Source organism: Neomonachus schauinslandi, chromosome 14, assembly GCF_002201575.2.
Source record: "Neomonachus schauinslandi chromosome 14, ASM220157v2, whole genome shotgun sequence".
NCBI classification, from domain to species: Eukaryota; Metazoa; Chordata; class Mammalia; order Carnivora; family Phocidae; genus Neomonachus; species Neomonachus schauinslandi.
In genome coordinates, this window is record NC_058416.1 from 68,452,929 (window position 1) to 68,477,965 (window position 25,037).

General features: G+C 40.5%; 1 protein-coding gene across 1 annotated transcript in view; it reads left to right on the forward strand.

Annotated features, from left to right (window-relative positions):
• Positions 1-3,817: 3,817 nt before the first annotated feature.
• Positions 3,818-25,037, forward strand: part of PRR14L (proline rich 14 like) — a 43,911-nt gene continuing 22,691 nt past the window's right edge. The window contains exons 1-2 of the mRNA XM_044921115.1: positions 3,818-4,291; positions 18,258-18,330. Coding sequence (XP_044777050.1) covers positions 3,818-4,291; positions 18,258-18,330 — 547 coding nt within the window. The remainder of the gene's footprint in view (positions 4,292-18,257; positions 18,331-25,037) is intronic.

Genomic DNA, 25,037 nt, shown 5'->3' on the forward strand with positions numbered 1-25,037 from the left:
GGATGGGGCAAGGAGAAAAGGAGAGAAGTCTGTTTTGTTTCAACAGCCAATGTGCTTAGTTGTTTTACAGGTTGAAAGTTCTTAGAATTATATTTTTACGAAATAGAAGATTCAAGAGGTGTTTGGCTTTTGAAAATTGGAAGTTATTTGGGGGGAACCAAAGCTTTAAAAATCTGTTTTGACCGATGCCAGTTTACAGCACAGATGCATGCATAAGAAATGTAACGGCACTGTTTTCCTTGAAGAATATCTGGAACCAGTCTATGTGATTATTAATATTGCCTCTTCATGATGCAGATCTGTTTAGTAAATGTGTGTTTGTGCATGATCCTGTGTTTAGAACAAATCTTGAATTAAGGCCATGGGGATGGAAAGGAGTGGGATTTGTTAGAGACACCGCGGGAGTTGAGTACGTGGGCTACAAGTGCTAATGGAACAACAGGTGGAAGGTCAGATGTAGTTGTTTCTGGGGGTTCAAGTCTGAGCTCTAGAATAATGGGGGTGTTGTTACTGAGAGAGGCAACAGGATAAAAAATAAACATGTAAGTTTACTGAGAACATCTTATTCATCTTCGTTTCTCATAGCTGTTTGTATGTAGTAAGACTCAATTATTCATTGGGTTGAATGGGTTCTATCTTAGACATGTGAAGTTTGGGAGGGGTACCACCCTTATAAATGAAACATAGATCAGGAATTTGAGAAAAGATGGGGGCTGGGACAGGTGTTTTTGTTTTAAATCAGCTTTCAGATATAATTTGCATATCATACAATTCACCAACTTAAACTGTACAATTTAGTGGTTTTTAGCATAGTCACAGAGTTGTGTAACCATCACCACAATCAATATTAGGACATTTTTATTGCCTCCAAAAGAAACTCTGTTAGCAGTCACTTCCAGTTTTTCTAGCTCTCACTAAGGAACCGCTAATTCACTTCCCAACTCCATAGATTTGCCTACTCTGGGTATTTTATATATATGAGAACTTATATGGTTCCTTGTAACTGGTGTGTTTTACTTACCATAATATCTTCAAGGTTCATCCATGTTTTATCACAAATCAGTATTTCCTTCCTTTTTACAGCCAAGTGATATTCCATTGTACGGATGTACCGCATTGTTTATCCATTCATCAGTTGATGGCCTTATAAGCTGTTTCCATTTTTTGGCTATTGTGAATAGTGCTGCTCTGAACATTTGTGTACTAGTTTTTGTGCATATATACCTAGGAGTGGAATTGTTGGCTCATGTGGTCACCTATACTTAAAGGGACAGTTTTGAGTCATCCACATAGAAAGGCTGCAAAAATGATGAGATCATCGGAAAAGTGAAGCCTGGGAGGCGTGTCAAGGATTAAACTTTTGAGAACACTCATACCTTAGTGGCAGGTAAGGGAGAGGAGCTCTTGAGCATGTGGTGGCAAGAGACCCAGGGAGCCGATCTCCATCAACAAACCTGCTCTTCTACAGTATCCTTTCCTGCACTTACTCTTCTGGTCTGTATGTGGTGTGATAACCAAAAACTGGATTGTATCTGTTGTTGGGAAAGGGAAACTGAACCAAATGAAAATGAGGACCTCCTCCCCTTTTTTGGCATCCAATAGTAATTCTGCTTTAGCTGTTAACCCCCACATGCACACAGACACTAAGTGGCCTAAAATCTAAAGTGCCTCTAAAAATATCCAGGAACTAGAGGAGAAAGGGGAAGATTGTAGCTCCAGAAAGGATACGTTTTTGTCAGCACCATTTATGAAAGTGTCTCATTTGATTCTCACCATACTTCTGGACACAACAGTTTCTCTCTCCTTGCTGTTTTTTTGGATCCAGATTTTTTCATCAGCCTTCCTGTGTTCTCTAAACTTAATGGACCGACAGTCTGATTTCCTGTAATTTCTAGTATTTAAATTAGTACTGTCATGTTATATACTTTTACCTTTAGGGAAGAGTCCTTCAAAACATTAAGGACACCCAGTGGGTGAAAGCATAGCAATGTGCGTAAGTAAACTATCCACCACAGGTTGGAAAACCAGAAGAAAGGCAGAATGGTCCAAAGTGAAAGGACCTGTCATCTGTCCTGCCTCAGCCCCCAGCTTCAGTCTTGATAGCACATGTCAATGGATGGGATCTTCTGGCAAGGAGGAAAGGTTGTAAACCCATGAATAATCAAGGAGCAGGTGCTTCTTGACCTGGAGGTAGAGCAAGTGCCTTTTGTATAAGTGATGTATGGGCTCCCGCCCAGAAAATCAGGGCAGGAATAGAGACAGGGTCCAAGGAAACTGGAAGGCAGCCATGCTCACCACTATACCACCAACGCAGGGTCCAAGGAAACTGAATTGTAAAGATTTACATGGTGTATTGGAGAGTCCCTCCTGCTCAGAAATCTGAATGTGATCAATGGAGAAAAGGTGAGACAACTCAATAGTCAAAACAGTTGGGTAGCCAACAATGGATTTTGCTTGTATGTAGTATGTTTATTTTGGGAAAAGATAGATGTTAGAAAGTGGTAGGAGTAGAAATCTGCTGGCTTTCTGAACTGTCCTTTCCTGTGTGTATTTTGGCCAAAGGGATTTGCCATCAATACCTCAGGTAAATCCTTGTTACAAACTCAGTTGCCAGAAAATTCTCACCTTTTCTCTTCTTTTATTAGGATTAGGGAAAGCATCAAGAATGAAAGCAAGTAGTATGTTATTTGGTTAACCAGTTTCCACCTTGGTTAGGTCAAAGTGGATTTTGTTGTGGAAACTGCACACATTTGGTAGGCTAAAATGGAAAGGTTACCAATCAGGAAACCCTAGTTCCAAGTATACCATTCCCTAGCTGTGTGTGTGTGTGGGGGGGGGGTGTGTGTGTTTTAACTTTAATAATGTAGTTTTATGAACTAAACAAATATACATATTTTAGCAAATAACTCATGTTTCCACTATCCAGTGCAAGAGGTGGAACATTCCCAACACTGGAAGCCCCTTGGGTATCCCCCCCACCCCGCCCCCTCAGATAACCTTGTAATGTTTTAGGCAGATCATTTTTACCTCTTCAGTGTGATGTTAGGATCTATAACGGGATGGTGATAGCTGCTCTACTTTGCTCACAGGGTTGCGAGAATCAAATTAGTTGTGTCTGTGAAGGCACTTGGAAATTGAATAAAAGAGAGGATTCTGCTGAAGGTCTGGTTTAGTAATGTCTTGTGCCAGTCTGGGTAGACACAGCTCAAGTGTTTGGTAAGCAGTAAAGGAATGGAATTCTGTTGTCTCTAAACTTGCATAGAGAATTATTCTTGTGGAAAAGTCAGTATATCAAATTCCTCAGAATCCCTCAGTATATGTTTATTCCACAAGTATTTACTGAGTACCTTCTATGTGCCGAGCGCCTCTCCCAGGCAGTGGGGATAACAGCAATGAACAAAACAGGCAAGGTTCATGCCCTGAAAACAAGTAGAAAATCATCTTTATCTTCTAATTTACATCATTTCTATCCTTGGATGGTCAGACATGTCTTATTCTCATCTACATTTGCTGGCCCTCCAGGTTTAAATTGAGAATTGTTCATAAGGCAGTATTTGAATTGAGATTAGACAGATGTCTATTAAAGGTTTAAGGTATTTATTTTTCCACTAATTCACAGTCTTTAAGGAGGATGTTTTGGTGCCAGATTGTTGTCAGCAATTGAGGTGGAATTTTTTGTCCTTATTTTAGCCAGTTTTAGCTGAAACAGCTTTCTTCTACCCTGCAAGGTTTTAAACTTTTATCCCTTCCTTTGATTTGTGTCAGGGTGAACCATTTGATGTAAAAGACTTGACTCCATAATCTTCCATCTGCCCTAATGCTGTCATCTGGAGTAGAGACTCAGCCAGTTCCACTTGATTCCTCCATGTCTGCCGTGGTACAGGAATTATACTCTGAACTCCCTGTGAGTGTCTCCAAAGAGCTTCATGCTGACCCTGAGCCAAGTGTGATTCCAGATGTAAAACCTGGAGCCTCAAGCTCTCTTATAAGTCAGAGTAGGGCAGTGCCCTTGGAGCTGCAGAGGACTCGTGCGGAAAGTTGTTGTGAAGAAACTTCTGGCGCCTTGGATCATGGGGGTGAGCCTGGGCGGTGTGGGCTGGTGGACTCCACAGCAGGAGGTTCTGTGGCTTCTGGGATCTTGGATAGGGAAGAGAAAACCAAGAGCATGGAGCTAAAGGTCTTCAGAGATCAAGGGGACCAGGCGGAAATTGTAAGAGACCCCTGTGAGGGAGCAAAGGAAGACCCACATCAACATTCCACAGCTACTGAAGAAAAGATCAGCCCAAGTCAGGTAAGGCATGAGATCTCAATTCAGATGAGTGTGAATGACAGCTTTCCAGAGTAACACTTCACATGATAAAGTACAGATGCTGACAGGTAGCTTATGATTTGTTCTTGAAACATTTCGAAAATGTTGAGTTTGATGTTAACTTTCTTTTGATGATTTTTTAAAACATTTGTGTCACATCAGACACTTGAAGAGAGGAAGTGCTTATCTAATGAAAAAGTGTCACTTCTCAGAAGCAGCTACTGTATGTGGAATGTTGAGTCTTATGGTAGTCATGTGATATTTCTGCATCTGATTTTGAGAAATGATGGGCACTCATTCCTTAAGTTTTGGTAGCATCACAAGTAGGATGGAGGGATATGTCACAGAAATATCTCTTGAGGGACTCTGCTGACCCAGGTAGGGCTTCATAGGATGGATACCCTAGAGGGATCTCCATATTTCAGGAGCTGGTCCTTAGCTTTGCAGGTCCAGAAACTTGACTTTTATTTTTTGGTATATCAGAGGTTATCGTCTCCAAAGGACTGACCCATGCTAATCTACTTCATGAGAGACTATAAATCAGAAAGCCAGTTCTTTAATTCACAGTGAAAAGTGAAATCATTACTTTGTAGGAATGGTCACACTGGCTGATCAGTATGTCTTCTCCCTGTAGGCAAGCCTACATGGAAAGTAAAATCTCTCTCTGTAAGTGTGAAATTAGAGTAATAGGGTTCAGGTAGGTAAAACTAATGATCAGTGAGCTGTGATAGCCTGAGGAACCTAGACTCCTAAAGGAATATACCTGCCAAGTACACTAGAAAACTTACTTTCTCCTCTGGATGGTGCCTTAGACCAGGGTTCAGCAAACTTTTCTGTACAGGGCCATTTTAGACTTTGTAGGCCATAGGGTCTCTGTCAGAACTACTCAGCTCTGCCCTTGTAGCATGAAAGCAGGCATAGACAATACATAAATGAATGAGTGTGGCTGTATGTCAGTAAACCTTTTTTATAAACACAGGTGCTGGCCCATGGGTTATAGTTTGCCAACCCCCGCTCTAGACCCACAAATAAATTCATATTCCCTGGGCTTTCTGGGCTAAGCTCCATTTCCCACCATATAAATATGTCATTTGTTTACACAGGTTACAGGGCAAAATTGATTGTTGTTAATAGGTTTCATACATTGACCGTAGTTAGGAATAGGTGAATCTTTCGATAGCAGTAATTAAGTAACATATCAGATTTTATGCTATGATAACCTACCCTTAAAAATATAAGTGAGGGGGCGCCTGGGTGGCTCAGTTGGTTAAGCGACTGCCTTCGGCTCAGGTCATGATCCTGGAGTCCCGGGATCGAGTCCCGCATCGGGCTCCCTGCTCGGCAGGGAGCCTGCTTCTCCCTCTGACCCTCCTCCCTCTCATGCTCTCTGTCTCTCATTCTCTCTGTCTCAAATAAATAAATAAAATCTTTAAAAAAAAAAAAAAAATATAAGTGAGGTAACAGATTCAGGATCTAAAAATTTCTTACTTCTTGATATGGTGGGCTCGGTCTAACGAGATGAAAATTTTCTGTAATTTACCTAAATCTTCATGTAATGTTTGGTATAAAATAAAAGTACGTATACATAAATTATGAAGTACATAATGAATACAGTACATATATATATATATATATATATGCCTCCCAACCTAAGATCTGGAAAATTACTGTCCCTTTCTTCCTCCCAGCTCCACCAGAGATAAATACTATTTTGAGTTTTGTAAAGCAAAATGAAGTTTAATAGATACAAATGTAAGATTTTTGTTACTTGGTTCCAAAAAGTGAACTTCATAAGTGAAAAAAAAAAGCAGAAGTACTTTTGGAGAAACAAAAGAGCTATAGGCTTTAGCTAGTCAATTAGAATTAACTTTGTGGGATAGCCACCAAGAAAAGCCAATTTGCTCTTAAATGTACATGAACAGAAATGTGTTACCTGGACTGAGAAGTAGCAGTTGTAGTCTGTTGTGTGTTGGTTAGTCTATAGTTAGAATATCACACTCACAGGCCCCTCTTCCCACCCCAGCACTCAGATAAGCTCAAGAGGCCCCTGTGGTGGGGAGGACAGAGGGAAAGCAAGGAATGTGTCAGGGTTGGGGTCACTGGCCAAAGTGGATCCTGTCCTCTCCTCCCCATGCTGAGCCTGGTGTCACATGTATCAGGTGTAGGAAGAGTATAGAAAACCAGAAATGCACTCATGATAAAGAATTCACACTAATGACAAAATCTAAAAATACACCATTAGAGGCCAATTGCTTGGGTGTGTCCTATGAAAGAAGAATCAAGAGAAGCCTTCAAGAATTTGGAAAGCTGTCAAGCAGAAGTGGTTCTATTGGGCACAAGCTCCGTAAAAGACTTAGTGATAGCTCAGTCATTCTCAGGTCACAGGACCCTTTGAAAATCTGAATGAATGCTGCAGATCTCTCAGAAAAGCAGACTACTATTTCAGAAGGTTTGCAGAGCCCGGACATCCTTGGACATCAATATAAGAATTCTTGCTAGATTGGCAAAACACCACAAACAGACAAAACACAATTAATGAATTAAACACGATTGATGAATTAGGAGAACATTTTGCAATATATATCACAGATAAAGGACTTATCTCTCTAATATATAAAGAACTCTCTTTTTTTTTGTTTGTTTAAGATTTTATTTGAGAGCGAGAATGAGAGAGAGAGAGAGAGCATGAGAGGGGGAGGGTCAGAGGGAGAAGCAGACTCCCTGCCGAGCAGGGAGCCCGATGCGGGACTCGATCCCGGGACTCCAGGATCATGACCTGAGCCAAAGGCAGTCGCTTAACCAACTGAGCCACCCAGGCGCCCCAAGAACTCTCTCTTTTTTAAAAAAGGTTTTATTTATATGAGAGAGAGAGTACACAAGCAAGAGGAGGGGCAGAGGGAGAGGAAGAAACAGGCTCCCTGCTGAGCAGGGAGCCCAGTGCAGGGCTCAATCCCAGGACCCTGGGATCATGACCTGAGCCAAAGGCAGACACTTAACCAACTGAGCCACCCAGGCACCCCATAAAAAACTCTTTTTTTTTTTTTTAAAGATTTATTTATTTGACAGAGACACAGCGAGAGAGGGAACACAAACAGGGGGAGTGGGAGAGGGAGAAGCAGGCTTCCTGCTGAGCAGGGAGCCTGATGCGGGGCTCGATCCCAGGACCCTGGGATCGTGACCTGAGCTGAAGGCAGACACTTAATGTCTGAGCCACCCAGGCGCCCCTTAAGATTTTATTTTTAAGTAATCGCTATACCCAGTGTGCGGTTCGAATTTACAACCCTGAGATCAAGAGTCGTATGCTCTACTGACCAAGCCAGCCAAGCACCCCACTAATATATAAAGAACTCTTAGATTGAGGAGTGGAAAACCCAATAGAAAAATGAAGGAAAGACTTGAATAGATGATTCATTTGTGTACATGTGTGTGTGTTTGTGTGCTTGTTCTTAAACACATGAAGAGATGGTCAACCTCACTTATAATTAGAGAAATGTAATTTTAAACAGTTGAAATACCACTTTTTACCTATTAGACTGGAGAAAATGAAAAATTATAACAACATATCTGCTTGGCAAGGCTGTGAGGAAAAAGGTGTTCTCACAGGTTGCTGGTGGGAATGCATACTGATAACACCTTTCAGAAGAGGAATTTGGCTGCACCTAACCAGAAAGCTTATGCTCTCACCTGTTGACCTAACATTCTCAATTCTAGGAATCTACCCTGAATATATACCTCCAAATTATAGAAATACACATACTCAAAGTTACTGTTTGCAGCATTGCAAAATGTTGGAAGCAACCTAAATGTCCACATATAGGAGAAAGGTTGAATAAACCATAGTGTATGGTACATCTATACATGGAACACTATGCACCTGTAATAAAGAATTGAGGAGGATTTCCATGTACCGATATGGCGTGATTTCCAGGTGTGTCATGGCTCCCCAAGACTACCTACAGGTTTGGGGATTCCCTGGAACTCACAGGACTCAGCACATGGTCATATTTGTAGCTAAGATTAATTGTAACAAAGGATATAAAGCAGTCAGCAAAGGGGAAGAATGGTGCAAAGTCCAGAAGATCTCAGGTGTTAGCTTCCAAGAGTACTCTCCCACTGTTGTCACATACATACATATACTTCTCCAGGAACAAACTGTGACAACACATGTGAAATGTGGCCTACCACGGAAGCTTTTTAGAACCCAGGGTTTTTACTGGGTGCTGGTCACACAGGGATCTTCTGCCTGGCACATACCAAAATTCCAGACTTCCAGAAAGAAAGCAGGTGTTCCAACATATACCCCATTGTCATATGGGTGCACCGAGCCACTCTTATCATTAGGGAATGTTGGAAACTCTCCCAAATATAAGTTCCCAGATGAGCGAAGGCAACCCTTGCAAGCAGGCCTTTCTAAGGATAACAGGCCTGCTGTGTTAACTCTTTTCTGCAAACTGGGATATGCTGGTAAATGAAAAGAGCAAAGGGCAAGTAAACATCTATTGTATCCTCTCTTTCATTCAAGAAAGAGGGGGAGACAAGTATACAAGTATCTGCTTGTTTGTATAAAGCACACACGTGTACACATAGGAAGGATAAACCAGAAATGAATGGGTGTGATTACCTGTAAGAAGCCACTGGGAGCAGGGTAGAGAGTGCGGGAATGGGACAGAAGGAACAGAAGGAAGTGTCACTTCTCTGAGTACATCTTTTTATATAGTTCTGAGGCTGTACCTGAAGAATAACTAACTAGACAACCAGGATGAGGGGAATCCAGAATTAAATAAAAACTCTAACAGACAATTCTTAACTGTATTACAAATAAATAATGAAACCACACTAAGGGAGGGGAGATAAAGAAGAAAAGTAACCCAAGTACCTTTGGGAAACAGTATTTTGACTATATACTTTTAAGTCTAAATCCAATAACCCCCCCAAATTATTATTATTATTTTTGTTTTTTGTTTTTTGAGAGAGAGAGAGCATGCAAGCAGAGGGTTGGTGCAGAGCGAGAGGGAGAAAGAGAGAATCTTAAACAGGCTTCATGCCCAGGGCAGAGCCTGATGCGGAGCTTGATCTCCTGACCTGAGATCATGACCTGAGCTGAAATCAAGAGTTGGACACTTAACTAACTGAGCCACCCAGGTACCCCAAATTTTAGTAGATTTGTTTTCAACAGGGGTGTGACTTAGCAATTCCTAAACCACTGTATGTGTGTTCTAGGATTGAGCAAATAGGTAAATATTGTGGATAATGAGAGTGAGCCAGGCTTCTCACTAATAGAACGAAATTACAGATAGGGGTGGGTTGAGGGCTAGAATGAACCCTGTGGTGTGGAACTAGAATTGGAGTTATCAGTATGAACTTCCAGTTTTTAATATATGTAGATAGATAGAGAAATGCATACTATACATGTGTGGGTATGTGAGGTGGGGTCTAGATGGAGTGGGGGGGTTCTAGATACAGTTTTCAATATATGTAGGTAGATACAGAAATGTACTGTATTTGTGTGGGTATGTGACGTGGGTGACACCTCATAGCAGTGAGTTCTTGGTTTCTAAATAACATTTTCCAATTAAAGGAACCAAGACTTTTTGGGAAAATGTTTTGGAGGCTGGCACAAGAGAAAATACAAGATGAGTTTGGAACAGTTTATGGCTAATGCTTAGAAAATTAGGAGACCTAACAAAAGGACACAGGAGCCAACTTGAAAGGACTCCTAGTGGCTAAGACTGGGACAATTTGAGCTTAAATAATGATAATAATGAATTATAACTCAGAATAAAGCAGGTATCATGAGCCCATGCTGATATAAAATACTTGAATAAATAACTTGAAAAAAAAGTTCTTAAAGAATTCTAGTTAATAAATATAAAAGGAATCATGACAAGAAATCTCCATCTGGCAACCATCACAGTAATAGTCATCTCAAGCAAGAATCTTCAATGGATGTTAAAACTAGTGGCTAAAAGTTTAAATGAGAAACAAGTATTTACACTGTCTCCAAATATCTCCCCCATAAGATACTTGGTAGTTACTTAGTAACAGAATCATTACAACGTATACAAAGGAGAAGATAATCACAGTGGAGAAACCTGACAGACCCCCGCCTGAACCAAGTGTTGGAAGTTCACCTCCACAGGAATGAGACCCCCCCCCCCCCAAAGCCATGTACCTCTTGAGAGGATCCACCGAGAACCAACATCACTTCTGTGAGATTCCTGCTGCCAAAATGCATAACCATAATCTGATGAAACATCAAACCCAAATCGAGGGACTTTGTTTTCAAAAGTGTCAAAGTCACAAAAGATGAATATCTAAGGAACTACCTCAGTTTAAGGGAGAACTTAAGGAGACATGATGACTAAATCATAATGGGAGCCTGGATTGGATCCAGGTCCTGAAAAAGGACTTTGGGAAGCCATTAATAAGAGTTGAGTAAATTCTATAGTTAATATTATATTAATAGCAGTTTGCTGGTCTTAATAACTATATGGTGGTTATGTGTAAGATAATAACATTAAGGAAAGCTTGATGAAGACCACAGAAATTTTTTGAATGGTATTTGCAAACTATTTTTAATACACCTGAGAAAAATTACCTCTAAATCAATTGTTTAAAAACATTAAAAATTTTTAAATATAATAATAATAAAAACAACCAAAAAAACCCTTCTTATTTGAGGGAGACAGAATTTAAGTCAATAGGAAAGGTACTGGGGCGCCTGGGTGGCTCAGTTGGTTAAGCGACTGCCTTTGGCTCAGGTCATGATCCTGGAGTCCTGGGATCGAGTCCCGCATCGGGCTCCCTGCTTGGCGGAGAGTCTGCTTCTCCCTCTGACCCTCCTCCCTCTCATGCTCTCTGTCTCTCATTCTCTCTCTCTCAAATAAATAAAATCTTTAAAAAAAAAAAAAAAAAGGAAAGGTACTTTTTCACATCTAGGCCAGTTTAGAAATGGGTTAGGTGTGGGGAAGTCATGTTTATGAAGAGGCTGAATGACTGAATGTCCGGAATATAGCAGAGGGGGTTCTAGTTTGGACAAGCAACCTGAGAGCTGTTCTTTTCCCATCCCAAGGTTCTGTGATTTATTTTTAATAGCCTTTAGCAGCATTCCACAAAGTTCTTTTCCTTCGGCTGTTCCTCATCTCAAACCAGCAAAGAGGCCCAGTTGGGCACTGCCTCGGGTTTGCGGCACAGTGAGTACTCAAAGATTACCACTTACCCACTCCTCTGTTCCCTCTGGACCAAAATCCGTCACGACAGGAAAAGTAGTGACTTCAGCAGAACCTGGCTCCAGCAAGAAGAACTTGCTGTAATTGTGAAAGACAGACACCTAGGCTTCCAGGGCATGCATTGTATGAATCGAATGAATTTAACAGAGTCCAGTTTGCTTGGTGAATTTCCCAGTTCAAGGAGAAGGACTGCACTCATTTTTAGAATTAGAAGTTTGCACTTTCCTATATCATGATTTCTGATGAAGCCTAAATTGGTTTAAATTCACTTGTTTAATCACATTTAAAGTCATTATAGGTTTTTGTTGTTGTTAAAAGAAAAAAACAAAATGTGTTATTTTATGAAGCAACTTATTTTTTTTATTTTTATTTTTTTTAAAGATTTTATGTATTTATTTGACAGAGAGAGACAGCGAGAGAGGGAACACAAGCAGGGGAAGTGGGAGAGGGAGAAGCAGGCTCCCTGCCAAGCAGGGAGCCCGATGCGGGACTCAATCCCAGGACCCTGAGATCATGACCTGAGCCGAAGGCAGACGCTTAACGACTGAGACACCCAGGCACCCGACTTATTTTATCTTTTTTTTTTTTTTCCCAAAGATTATTTATTTATTTATTTATTTGACAGAGAGAGACACAGCGAGAGAGGGAACACAAGCAGGGGGAGTGGAAGAGGGAGAAGCAGGCTTTCCGCACAGCAGGGAGCCCGATGCTGGGCTCGATCCCAGGACCTTGGGATCATGACCTGAGCCGAAGGCAGACGCTTAACAACTGAGCCACCCAGGCGCCCCTGAAGCAACTTATTTTTAAATGTTGGTGTTAAATTCTTTTTTTGCTTTTTTGTATTGTGGTAAACGCACATAACATAAAATTTACCATTTTAATCATTTGTAAGTGTACAGTTCAGTGGCATTAAGCACATTCACATTGTTGTATAACCATCAACACCATCCATCTCCAGAACTGTTTTCATCTTCCCAAGCTGAAACTCTGTACCCATTAAACACTAACTCCCCATTACACCCTCCCCCCAGTCCCTGGCTACCATCATTCTCCTTTCTGTCTATGAATCTGTCTACTCTAGGGACCTCATCTAAGTGGAATCATACGGTCTTTGTCCTTTTGTGACTGCACTTAACATTTTTTTAAAGATCCACTTAAAAAAATAAAATATTCTAACCATGAAATACTTCAATCATTGAAATACTTCAATCATGAAAAGGAGAACCAGCAAAAAATAATTCTTTCCTGCCTTATGATTGTGTCAAAAAGGCATAAAAGCTTATAATTAATAATTTGGTGCTTTGATCAGGAAACTACTCTGTTATTGAGGAGGAGAGAAGAAAGGCAAAAAGGAAGGAGGGGAAAGTATCAGAACAGGCTCAGTGGCGGGGACAGCTGCAAGAGTCAAACTGAATGGTGAAAGAAAGAATTCAGTTCTGAACTCACTTGTAGGACAAAGGTCGACAGCTCTGGTGTACGCAGAGGTTACCAGCCAGGATGTGGACAACATTGGTATTATTTAAGAATAAGATAGAAAGAGATGGGTATGTCATATTCCACATAGATGATTTAACATTGAAAAGTATACAGTGAGTGGTTGTTTCTTTTTTCCCCTTTCAACATATGCTTGTTCTTTTGTTTTTCTTGGTACTTAGATAAAAGCTGTAGGGTGTTTAAGTTTTTATATATTTTACTTTTTTTTTTTAATTTTTTTTTTTATATCTCTCATAGTGGTTGATGTGCCTGCGTTGAATGTGTTATAAAAGCTTTGGTTCCAGGATATGATACTTTATTTGTGCTCAACACAGACACAGAAAAAGTTCTGATTGTCTGTTATTTGTTAGCTGCACACATGAAGAGTCAGTATACATTTTTGACAGATATTTGAAGCTGTCTGGACAGGGGACATCAAGTGAGGACGCACAGTGGCTGTTGATCACTTGAACCATGTTATGCTTTTGGAGAAACTTGTTTTTTAATGGCGTGTTCATCAGACCCAATCTTGTGCAATTTGTATGGCTTCACTTAAATGAAAGCCCGTTGAACTAAATGCCCATTAAGCTTATTTACTTCTTACCCTAAGACTCTGTGATCCTACACGAAATTTGTGGTAGAATATAGGAGCTTGCTATTTGCCTAAAAGGATATCTTGGTGGAAAAAATTCACATTCGGTGATTTAAAGGTGGAAAAAGTCTGAACTTCATGCTGTTAGTAGTAAAACCGGTGGCCATAACCTGTTCTCCAGGTCTGCCAGGGCACTGTTGTCCACACAGTGATGGTTTGCCCTGTAACATCTCATGTTGTTAAAAGTGACAGAAAATTGTCCAAAGCACCAGTGGTGTATTGCTGAGACTAAGATAGAACTTTCTCCTAATTATTATAGCAGTTCTCAGATAATCATTTGGGGAGGGGGGTTATTATCAAATGCCTTTCCCAGCTAAGGTGATTAGTGCTTTACTTAAAGTCACCAGTTGTTTCCCTGAATTGAAATACGTGAAGGAAAATTCCTTTTTAAGCTCTGTAAGGATGATTTAAAGTTACTGTTCTACAGCTGTTCCTTTCTAAATATGCAAGGGGTAGGAAACTGAAAGATCCATTTAGAGATACAAAAGTTTCTTTTATTTTCAGAGTATTCTTCACTATGAACATAATCATGGCTATTTCTACAAATGCCACGTAGTAGGAAGAATCTCATTTGCTGCATATTGTTGCCCCATCATTGCACACTTCAGTGTATAGACAGTCCCATCTGAAGGTGGGGCAGTCACTGCCCTTCTTACTCATCTGTTTCTGCCTCCAGCTCAGGAAGCTCAAGTTTTGGAGGAGTTCAGTGGAGTCTGGTTACAAGCAGGACTCACAGCTCAGAGATAAATCAGGCCCTTGAGGAGCTTGTAACTTACCCTGCGTAAAAAGCTGAAGAGCCTGATGTATATTCATTTCCTTCCTTTAGATATTTGTGTTGTTCTCCTACTCTAAACTAGTCTCACAGAAAGGAATCAGAGAATTGCATCTTTTCCAGGACATACAACTTTTAATGGGAAATAGATTACAGATGAACAGTAAGAATGGTTTTTCAAGACCTTTCTAAAATCTGCCACCACTTTGAAGTATCAAAAGTTAATTTTGATTCTAAGCACTTGGCAGGATAGTATATTGGATGTGCAAGGCAGAGAATCTGTTTGCTGTTGATTTGAAAATGAATTTGTACTGTTTTGTGGCATTTCTTACTTTATACAGCTAATAGAGTATTATAAACTATAGCAGTTACCTCATTTGATGGTGAAAGAAGATCTTGGAAGTTGATTCATTCAAAACAGATTTTGCAGAATCTAGGTGGAAGAGAAAATGTTTAGGACTCTACCTCTAAAAATCCTGAAAGTTAGAACATTTAGCCTATAAAATATTACAAGAAAAGGCAATTGATAAATTTCTGCAAGTGTTTATTATATGATTAGTTGACCTTGAGGGGGTTGGAGGAATGACAGGATCATTACGCTGCATGTCCACTGCTTGTAGGTAGGCTGTTCTGTTCTCTCATCCACACTTGAGGCCCACACTTGGTAGAGTTCCCACCTGATATGGAGATTACCCACCACTGTGGTGGTGGTAGTTGCCAGGTCAGGGGGGTCCTCGCATCTGACCTCAGCCTGACAATCTGTTTTCTTTTCAACCCAGTCAATTTCTGATCATATTTAAGACTTCGAACTTTATAGGGCCTTCAGCCGTCTGAGGGTTCTTAACTCAGAACCTTTTAAGAGAAGTCAGCAAGGCAGAGGGAGAGGGGAATCACTTACTCCTAGCTTCTGCTTCTCTTCTTCCCTATTACAAATCGTGACTAACCAAGAAGAAGGGGACATGGCTGAAGCAGTTGGCTTGGCACTCCACCAGGGTATTTTGAGTCCTCCAGCTAAGAACCTTAGAGCAGCAGGTGGAGCAAAACTAAAATTCCAGCAGCCCCTCTAGGGGCAGGAGTCAGTATAGTTGGTTGTACAAGCTCATCACAATTCATTCTGAAGGAACTATATAGAACTTGTATGTTGCTGACCTGAGCTCAGCTCTTACTTTGCAGGCCCAAAAAAGCTTAGTCACTCCAGATGACATCCTAGGATCTATTGGTGATAGTTCTATTTGGCTTTTCTCACAGAAAGGGATAACAAGTGTCTAAGGTCTAATGGATGATGAGAGCTTCTGTTTATGGAACACCCAGTGCTGACAGGGTATCTTGCTAGGTGTTACTGTGGTCCCCATTATTCCTATAGCCAACTTAAGCTTGTTCTTAGTGCTATATAGCTAGTAGATAGGAGTCCTGAGGTTGGAGCAGAGCCCTGTCTGATTCCTCATCCCATAATCTTTTACTCCAGCACTCTGCCTTTCCCATAGAGTATTAACCTGAAAAAATAATTCTAACTAGCATCTAATGTCACACCCCATTCAGCCTGAGAACTGGAACATCAAGAGAAGTATCATTTTGGAGAAAGAATCAAATAGAACTACAAATAAAGATGTTTCCATAACGTCTTATTTTGAAATAATTTGAGACTTACAGAAAAGTTGCACAAATAGTACAAAGAATTCCCATATATCTTTCATGCAAATTCCTCACATGCTAACATTTTACCACATTTGCTTTTTTTTTCCTGAATAATTTGAGAGTATAGTTGCAGACATGTTGCCTAAATATTTCAATGTATATTTCCTAGCAAACAAAGACATTCTGATACATGACCACAGTAAGTTGATCAAAATCAAGCAATTAACACTGATCCAAGTATTTTTATTTAATCCACAGACCATATTCAAATTTGGCCAATTGTTATACTGATGTCTTTTGCAGCAAAAGAAAAGAAAATAGTTTTTTTGGTCTAGGAAAAATCTAGGATCACTTGTGGCATTCAATTGGCATGTCTCTTTAATCTCCTTTAATATGTAACAGTTCCTCAGCTCATGACCTCGACACTTTTGAAGAATACAGGCCATGTATTTTGTAGAATTTCCCTCAGTTTGGACTTGTCTGGTGTTTTCTCATGATTAGATTCTGGTTATGCATTTTGGCAGCAGGAATCCCACAGAAGTGATGCTGGTTCTTCTTGGTCCATCCTCTCAGGAGGCACATGGCTTTGGGGTGCTTCCTTTCTGGGAGGTGAAGTCCATACTTGGTTCAGGTGGGGTCTGCCAGCTTTCTCCACTGCGAAGTTACTATTCTCCCTTATGGAATTATTAAGTATCTCTTGGAGAGATACTTTTGAGACTATGTAAATATTTCTGTTTCTCATTCAAACTTTTAGCCACTAGTTTTAACATCCATTGATGATTGTTGGTTGAGATCATTATTACTGTGATGGTCACCCAGTGGTGATTTTCTAATTCCATCATTCCTTTTATGGTAAGTAAGAGCTTTCTCTTCTCCTCCTTTACAAATAAGTTTGGTCTGGCATCATGCTAGAACTCATACTTCTTTGTCAAACATGGTGGTGTTACCATAAATTATCTGAGAGATACTTGTTTTTAAGTTCATGCTTTGCAAAAGTATTCCACACTAAGGGAATGAAAAAATAGTCCTGCTTCACATGTGACAGTCCATGCTCTCAGTTCAAATGATAATGTTTTTTTGTTTTGTTTTGTTTTTAAAGATTTTTATTTATTTATTTAACAGAGATAGAGAGCACAAGTAGGCAGAGCGGCGGACAGAGGGAGAGGGAGAAGCAGGCTCTCCGCCGAGCAGGGAGCCCAATGCGGGGCTTGATCCCAAGACCCTGGGATCATGACCTGAGCTGAAGGCAGCCGCTTAACCAACTGAGCCACTCAGGCGCCCCTCAAATGATAATGTTTTATTTCTGCCTGTATCCACCTTTTCTTGCCACTGCTTTTATCTTCCCTCCCCATTCTGGGTTCTGTTTCCACCACAGAACTTTGCCGAGGGTCCAAATGGCTTTTGCTAGCTTTGAGTTTGTTTGAAGTGCTATAAAAATTATCTAAAGATATAGTAATGATACTACTATCTGTAGATTTAGATGTGTACCATGTCAGTATCTTGCACTTACCAATTAAATCAGTGTGAAAAAACCTTAAATCTTAGGGCAGGGGGAAAGAGATGACTGAGGAGAGCTTAGCATAGAGATCTTAGTTCTATCAGTGTCTCCTAGCTAGTAAACCTTCCCTCCTAGGGCTTGAAGCCATTTGCTGCCATGACGTGTACATTCTGCCACTGACCCCTCCCATTTTTCTGAATTTCTTCTGTAGGATAAAACTGGTTGTCATTGATGGTGTTCTCCTTTGCATGCTCTCCCTCCAGTGAAGGGAGATGAAAAGAAAAAATAGCCCTTCTAAGAAGTTTGGGAAGAAAATGCATACATGATCTCTAGAGTGGTTGAGGATTGAGATACTTCCAGTTTGGTGATATTTTCCTTTCAGATGAAATTAAGGTTACGTTGCAGCAATGTGTTTCTTGATTCAGAAGGTATTTAATAGAGTCAGCATTTTAAGCCTCTGTTATTGTCCAGACCTCAGGAAACTTGGCTTTTCAAGCTCAAATTCTAGGGAAGTGGTAATTTTTATTGATTTTATTTCTTTAAATTTGAGGCTTCCTTCAGTTGCCAATCTTTGTGACTGCTATCAAATTTCCAGGAATCCTACTAAAGAGGTTTCTCAGACGGTAATTTGCATTCATGAGTTCGGGCATCTCTGAATCCTCCCTGACCACTGGATTTTCTTCCCGCAGGAAGACCTCCTGATGCAGTCAAGCAAAGAACGTTTATGCACGGGCCTCCCTGAAGACTGTCTGAGGAGCAAAGGTATTTATTTTTCTCTAGTCTTTTCCTTTTTCTACTTATTACACACTGTTTTAGTTCACAGTTTCTTTTTTGCATCAGGAATGCAGGTCCCTGCCTTGCAAGATCGACTTAACTGTAGAAATTCTTGATCTTGCCCATTGACATACTTGAAGACACCTAATATTATTGAGCAGTGCCTTAGGTTTTCTTGTTTTTTGTTTTAATTTTTTAAATTTATTTGACAGAGAGAGACAGGAACATAAGCAGGGGGAGTGGGAGAGGGAGAAGCAGGCTTCCCGTGGAGCAGGGAGCCCAGTGCAGGGCCCGATCCCAGGACCCTGGGATCATGACCTGAGCCGAAGGCAGACGCTCAACAACTGAGCCATCCAGGCGCCCCTTTTGTTTTAATTTTTTTTATTTTTTATTTTTTTTTAAGATTTTATTTGAGAGGGAGAGAGGGCACGCAAGCAAACATGGGGAGAGGGAGGAACAGACAGAGAAGCAGACTATCCGCTGAGCAGGGAGCCTGATGCAGGGCTGGATCCCAGGACCCTGGGATCATGACCTGAACTGAAGGCAGACACTTAACCGACTGAGCCACCCAGTTTTATGTAATGAATGAATATAAAGCCTCCCCTTTTATATAATGAATCCCTATCGATGTGAATTATTTGATTTTATAAAACTAAACTGCTTATTTGGAAAGGTTAACATGAATGGGGAGGAATTGACCCAGTCCAGTTGAACACTGTGGAGTGCATCCTGTTCCTGTTCCCCTGGACAGGGATGGGAGAAAGCATTCACTCCAGGTCACCTGTCAAAGCAGTTTCATTTCCATTACTTCGTTTTGCTTCTCAAAACAATGAGTGGATATAGGCATCTGAGATATCACCTTTAGATTGATTGATTGATTGATTGAGGAGGAAGCTGAGACCCAAAGAAAGAGTGCTGAGCCAAGATTTTCTCCCCAGGCTGAAAATAATCTTAGGTAACTGTAGAAAGGACTGTGTCTATATATTATGCAATTAAAGTTGAATATATAGAGTAATCAAAACACACAAAAAAAGGAAAATACAGCAAGTATGTTTAATTATATGAACATTTCGTGGTAAAACATCAGATTTGACTCTCTGCTTCTTGGCAGCCCAGACAGAAAAGGAAGCACAAATGGTCCTTATGAGAAAGGATACTTGTCCCACTTTATCACCCTGCTTCCTGCTGCTGGAGATTTCTTCTGTGGCTCAAAGTCTTGGCTGTCCAGTATAGATTAAAACTCTGAGGATGAGAAATGTCCTTTTGTACATGTCTCACCCAGTTCCTAGGGCCTTACTTGGGACCATTTTAGCCCCCCACCCCTGCCCCAAATATCTTTTCAGCAGGGCTCCAGTATTGCTATATTGAGTCTTTGGTATATATATATATATATATATATATATGGTTTTTTTTTTTTAAGATTTTATTTGTTTGACAGAGAGAGACACAGCAAGAGAGGGAACACAAGCAGGGGGAGTGGGAGAGGGAGAAGCAGGCTTCCTGCAGAGCAGGGAGCCCGATGCGGGGCTTGATCCCAGGACCCTGGGATCATGACCTGGGCCAAAGGCAGACGCTTAACGACTGAGCCACCCAGGCGCCCGAGTCTTTGGTATATTTTTGGTATATTTTCACCCACATCTTAGCACAAGTTTAGTGTCTATTTGTTGAACTACACTTTCATTTAATAACTAAACTGACCTTTAAACAGGAGAATTAGGGGGTGCCTGACTGGCTCAGTTGGTAGAGCATGCAACTCTTGATCTTGGGGTCATGAATTTGAGCCCCATGTTGGGCATAGAGATTACTTAATAAAGAAAAAAAAAATTTTTTTTTTTAAAGGGTGCCTGGCTGACTCGGTCAGTAGAGTATGTAACTCTTGATCTTGGGGTTGTAGGTTCGAGCCCCACGTTGGGTGTAGAGATTACTTAAAAAAAATAAAATCTTTAAAAAAAATAAAAACAAAAACAGGAGAATCAGTTATTTTCTATGAGGAAATCTGCCTTCTCAGACTTACCTGGTTACTGTCCACCTAAAAATCTGGTCTACATTGGACATGGATAAGATGAGTTCTTCAGATAAGCTACTTTGTGGCATTTTTCTTCCTGATCCAATACCATTCTTTAATGACTTAAATTGGGAAAATGAATTATTTTTCTTTCTCCAAAGCTGTGTGCAAGGTTCTCAGTTTTAGATGGAGGAACTTGAAAACAGCAGCTCTACTAGAGTTTTAAACAGCAGTGACCTAGTGCCTGACTGTGATACGTTCTTCCATTCAGTCCCCAGAGAGCCTTCAAAGGTGTCCCTTTGTTACACATGAGGGAACAGCCTCCACCCAAGCAATCATAGCAAGCAGAAAGGAAGGTTCTATGAAGGCAGGTCTGTGAAAGACATGAACACACAAGCTGCTGCCGATTTCAGTTAAACAGATACACATGCTGTCCTGTAATGTGGCCAGCATCTCAGCTCGCTTTGTCAGGGTTAAGGTAAAGCATCTGGCAACCTGTCATTTCCTACAGAATTGAGAAGTAAATGACGTTTCTTGGAAACTTGGTTGTACACTCCCTCTGGGAGCCCCAGCTGCAGAATTTTCACTCTGCTCCAGATCCTGGTCCCACACATTTTAGATGTAGATTTCCCTGATAAAAACTAGTATACCCTTCCTACTTTTGTTTTAAATCTCTGCTCTGTTGAATGCTGTGCAAATCGCTTATAGAGTTTTATTTATATTCCATTTTGCTTATTCTGAATGGGGGCACCTCAAAGGTCAGCACTGTGTGATAATTTATAAATTTGCTGAGGAATGAATTTGGGTCCCCTGCACTGAGGTATTCAGCAAGTGAACCTAAGGCTGCCACACTCTCCCCTTGGTGTATTGTTCTTCCTTCTCTAAATAAGTACTGTTCACAGTACTTCCAAGTTAGTGTGATATTCAGAATTTTTAGGTTCTTTACAGTCATGTCTGCTGTAGCTCAGTTAGGTGAAATTAGAAGAAGCTTAATGCTTTAAAAGGACATTTGTGTTAACCAAAAGTCATCTTTAGTTGGTAGGATGCTATTTTGCAGATCATTCCTTATTTCTTGATTGCTGTAGGGCAGGCCCATGAGAAGTGGGCATGGGGGAGCTGTGATGGGTGTTGGATGAGGGGCCATTTCACAAAGGGTGGGTGTCCTCCTGTCAGACACTCTGCTGCCTCTCCTCTTGTACTAGTGTGGCTTTTCTAATGTGGCTTTTTCACCATAATTCTGTTTAATATTTTACAGAATTGACATTATCAAGTTTTTTTGTTTGTTTCTGTTGTGGTTTTTTTGTTTTTTGTTTTTTCCTGAGTTCCCTGTAACTGGCTTGGTTTGGGAAGGTTGTGACTTAATTCTCACAGTAGCAATCTCCACGAAGGCTTATTTGGGAATTCTCTGAAGTAGGAGAGTCACAAGAAGTTGGAAGAGAATTGGAGGGAATACATTTTGATGCAGAGGTGAAAGCAGTCAAGGAGAGAAAAGATACCTTATATAATTTTTGGAACTAGATAGTTTGAATTATTTAGAAAAATTAGAGTTGAAACAATCTTTTAAAGCCCTCTATGTCTGTCATACAAATAAGTATTACAAGTAGATGGAAGAAACCCCATCGATAAACTCCTTATGCTTTGTATGAGTCTAGATTCTTGGAGTTTATTGATTCTTTTTAATACATATAATTGGGAAAGAATATTTCCTGTTTATATTCCTTATTTATATCATTGTCCTCCTATAATTTGCATTTTAGGGGGAGAAAAGTTGAAAAATCAGCCAGTACCACACCCATTTAATAGACAGCATGAAAGAAGTGTGGACATTTTGGGTACTGAATTTTTTTTTTTACTTTCTTTAAATTAAGGTATAGGGACCCCTGGGTGGATCAGTCAGTTAAGTGTCTGCCTTCGGTTCAGGTCATGATCCCAGGGTTCTGGGATTGAGCCCCGCATCAGGCTCTGGAGCCTGCTTCTCCCTTTCCCTCTGCTGTTCCCCCTGCTTGTGCTCTCGCTCTCTCTCTGTTAAGTAAATAAATAAAATCTTTTTTAAAAATTAAGGTGTAACTTAACCTACACTAAAATTCATCCTTTTTTGTGTGTACAACCCTGTGAGTTTTGACAAACACACTTGTTCAGTTATCACCACAATCAAGATATAGAACATTTCCATCACCCCAGTGATTTCTCAAGGCTTCTTTTATAGTGCATCCCTCTTGCCAGCCTCAGCCATTAGCAGCCACTGATCTTTTTTCTGTCCCTATAGTTTTACGTTTTCCAAAATGTCCCATAAATGTAATCATAGAGAAGCCTTTTTTTTTTTTTTTTAAGATTTTATTTATTTATTTGACAGAGACACAGCAAGAGAGGGAACACAAGTAGGGGGAGTGGGAGAGGGAGAAGCAGGCTTCCCGCTGAGCAGGGAGCCGGATGCAGGGCTCAATCCCAGGACACTGGGATCATGACCTGGGTGGAAGGCAGACGCTTAACGACTGAGCCACCCAGACACCCCAGAGGAGAAGCCTTTGAGTCTGGCTTCTTTCACTTAGCATCGTGCATTTAAGATTCATGCATATAGCTGTGTGTATCAGTACTTCATTGCTGCTTCTTGCTGAAGAGTATCCTGTTGTCTGGTTGTATCACAGCTTGTTTATTTCCCATTGAGGGAAAGTTGAGTTTCCAGTTTGGGCAATTATGAATAAAGCTGCAGTGAATGCTTGTGTACGAGGTTTTGTGTGAACATGAGTTGTCATTTCACCTAGGTGAATACCTAGGCATGACACTGCTGGATCATTTGGAAAGTGTGTTTATTTTATAAGAAACTACCAAACAGTTTTCCAGAGTGGTTGTACCCTTTGGAACCAGTAGTACATGAGTTCCAGTTAAGGAGTTGAATCCAGATTTGGAAAGCCAGATGTTCAGTAGTCAGAGAAGCTGAGGAGGTGACAGTAGCTTGTAGGGTTGTCTGCTGTCTTCCTACCTCTCGGTAGTCTTTGTGAGCCTCCACACAGGAGAGCTTCCTTTTATAGAAGACATTACAATATTGCTAACCCATTGCACATCTTTCTGAGGACGGGATGTAGGATATGCCAAAACGGATGTCATATTTAGTGTCTGCAGTCTAACCACTTAATTTTTTGATCCAGGAAAAGGTTTTGACAGAAATGCTATTGAATCCTTGTCAACCTCCAGCATGTCTGTCCCCAGTTATAGTTATATGGAAGTAACACCAAAAAAAAGTCTTTTTTTTTTTTTTTTAAGTTTTTTTTTTTTTATTCATGAGAGACAGAGGGAGAGAGAAAGGCAGAGGGAGAAACAGGCTCCCAAGGAGCAGGGAGCCCGATGCGGGACTCGATCCCAGGACCCTGAGATCATGACCTGAGCCAAAGGCAGACGCTTAACCATCTGAGCCACCCAGGTGCCCCCCAAAAAAGTCTTTAAGTTTTCTTGTATTACTTGTATTACGATTGGAGTGTAAGCACTTTTTAAAAAACAATTTTATTGAGATATAATTTACATGCTATAAAGTTCGCCCATTTGAAGTATACTTTTCAGTGGTTTTCTTCTATACTTACAGAACGCAGCCATAACCCTAATTTAATTTTCACCACTCCCTAAAGAAACCTGTTTGTATCCATTAGCATTCATTGTTCATTCCGTTCTTCCTTCTCCCCAACCTCTTCCAGCTACTAATCTGCTCTTGTCTGTATAGATTTGCCATTCTGGACATTTTATATAAATGGGGGCTGGTATTTTATGACTGCTTTCACTTGGCATAAAGATTTTTAAGGTTCATCCATGATCTAGCATATATAAGTGCTTCATGTTTATGGCTGAATAATATTCCATTGTATCCATTTATCTGATGGACATTTGGGTTGTTTCCACTTAAAGACTGGGTGGCTCAGTTAAGCATCTGCCTTCGGTTCAGGTCATGGTCTCCAGGTCCTGGGATCGAGCCCGGCATCAGGCTCCCTGCTCAGGAGGGAGTCTGTTTCTCCCTCTGTTCCTCCCCCTGCCCATGCTTGCTCTCTCTCTCTCTCAAATAAATAAATAAAATCTTAAAAAAAAAAGTTGGACGCTTAACTGACTGAGCCACCCAGATGCCCCAAGATTTTAGTTTTGATGAAGTCCAACTTACCAGTCTTTTTATCACTGTGTTTCAGTATCTTAGCTAAGAAATCATTACCGAAATCATGCAGATTTACTCTTGTGTTTTCGTCTAAGAGTTTTATAGTTTCACCTCTTATATTTAGGTCTCTGATCTACTTTGAGGTAATTTTTTTGTATGATGTGAGACAGGGTCCAAATGTATTCATTGGCATGTGGATATCCAGTTGTCCCAGTGCCATTTGTTGAAAAGCTGTTCTTCTTGGTCCCTTTGTCAAAAATCAGTTGACTGACTATAAAAGTTAGAGTTTCTTTCTGGATTCTCAGTTCTAATATCCTTGCTCTTTATTAAATCCATCCTGTGTCAGTGCTACACTGTCTCCATTACTGCAACTTTGCTTTTGAAATCAGGAAGTATAGGGCTACCATCTTTATTCTTTTTCAAGATCATTTTGGCTGTTATGTGTCCCTTGCATTTTCATTTGAGTTTTAGGATTCGTTTGTCAGTTCCTGTAAACATAAGCACTTTTTAAACTGTTGTTATAAAACAACAAATCTAGGGCCTTCAGCTGAGGTCAAG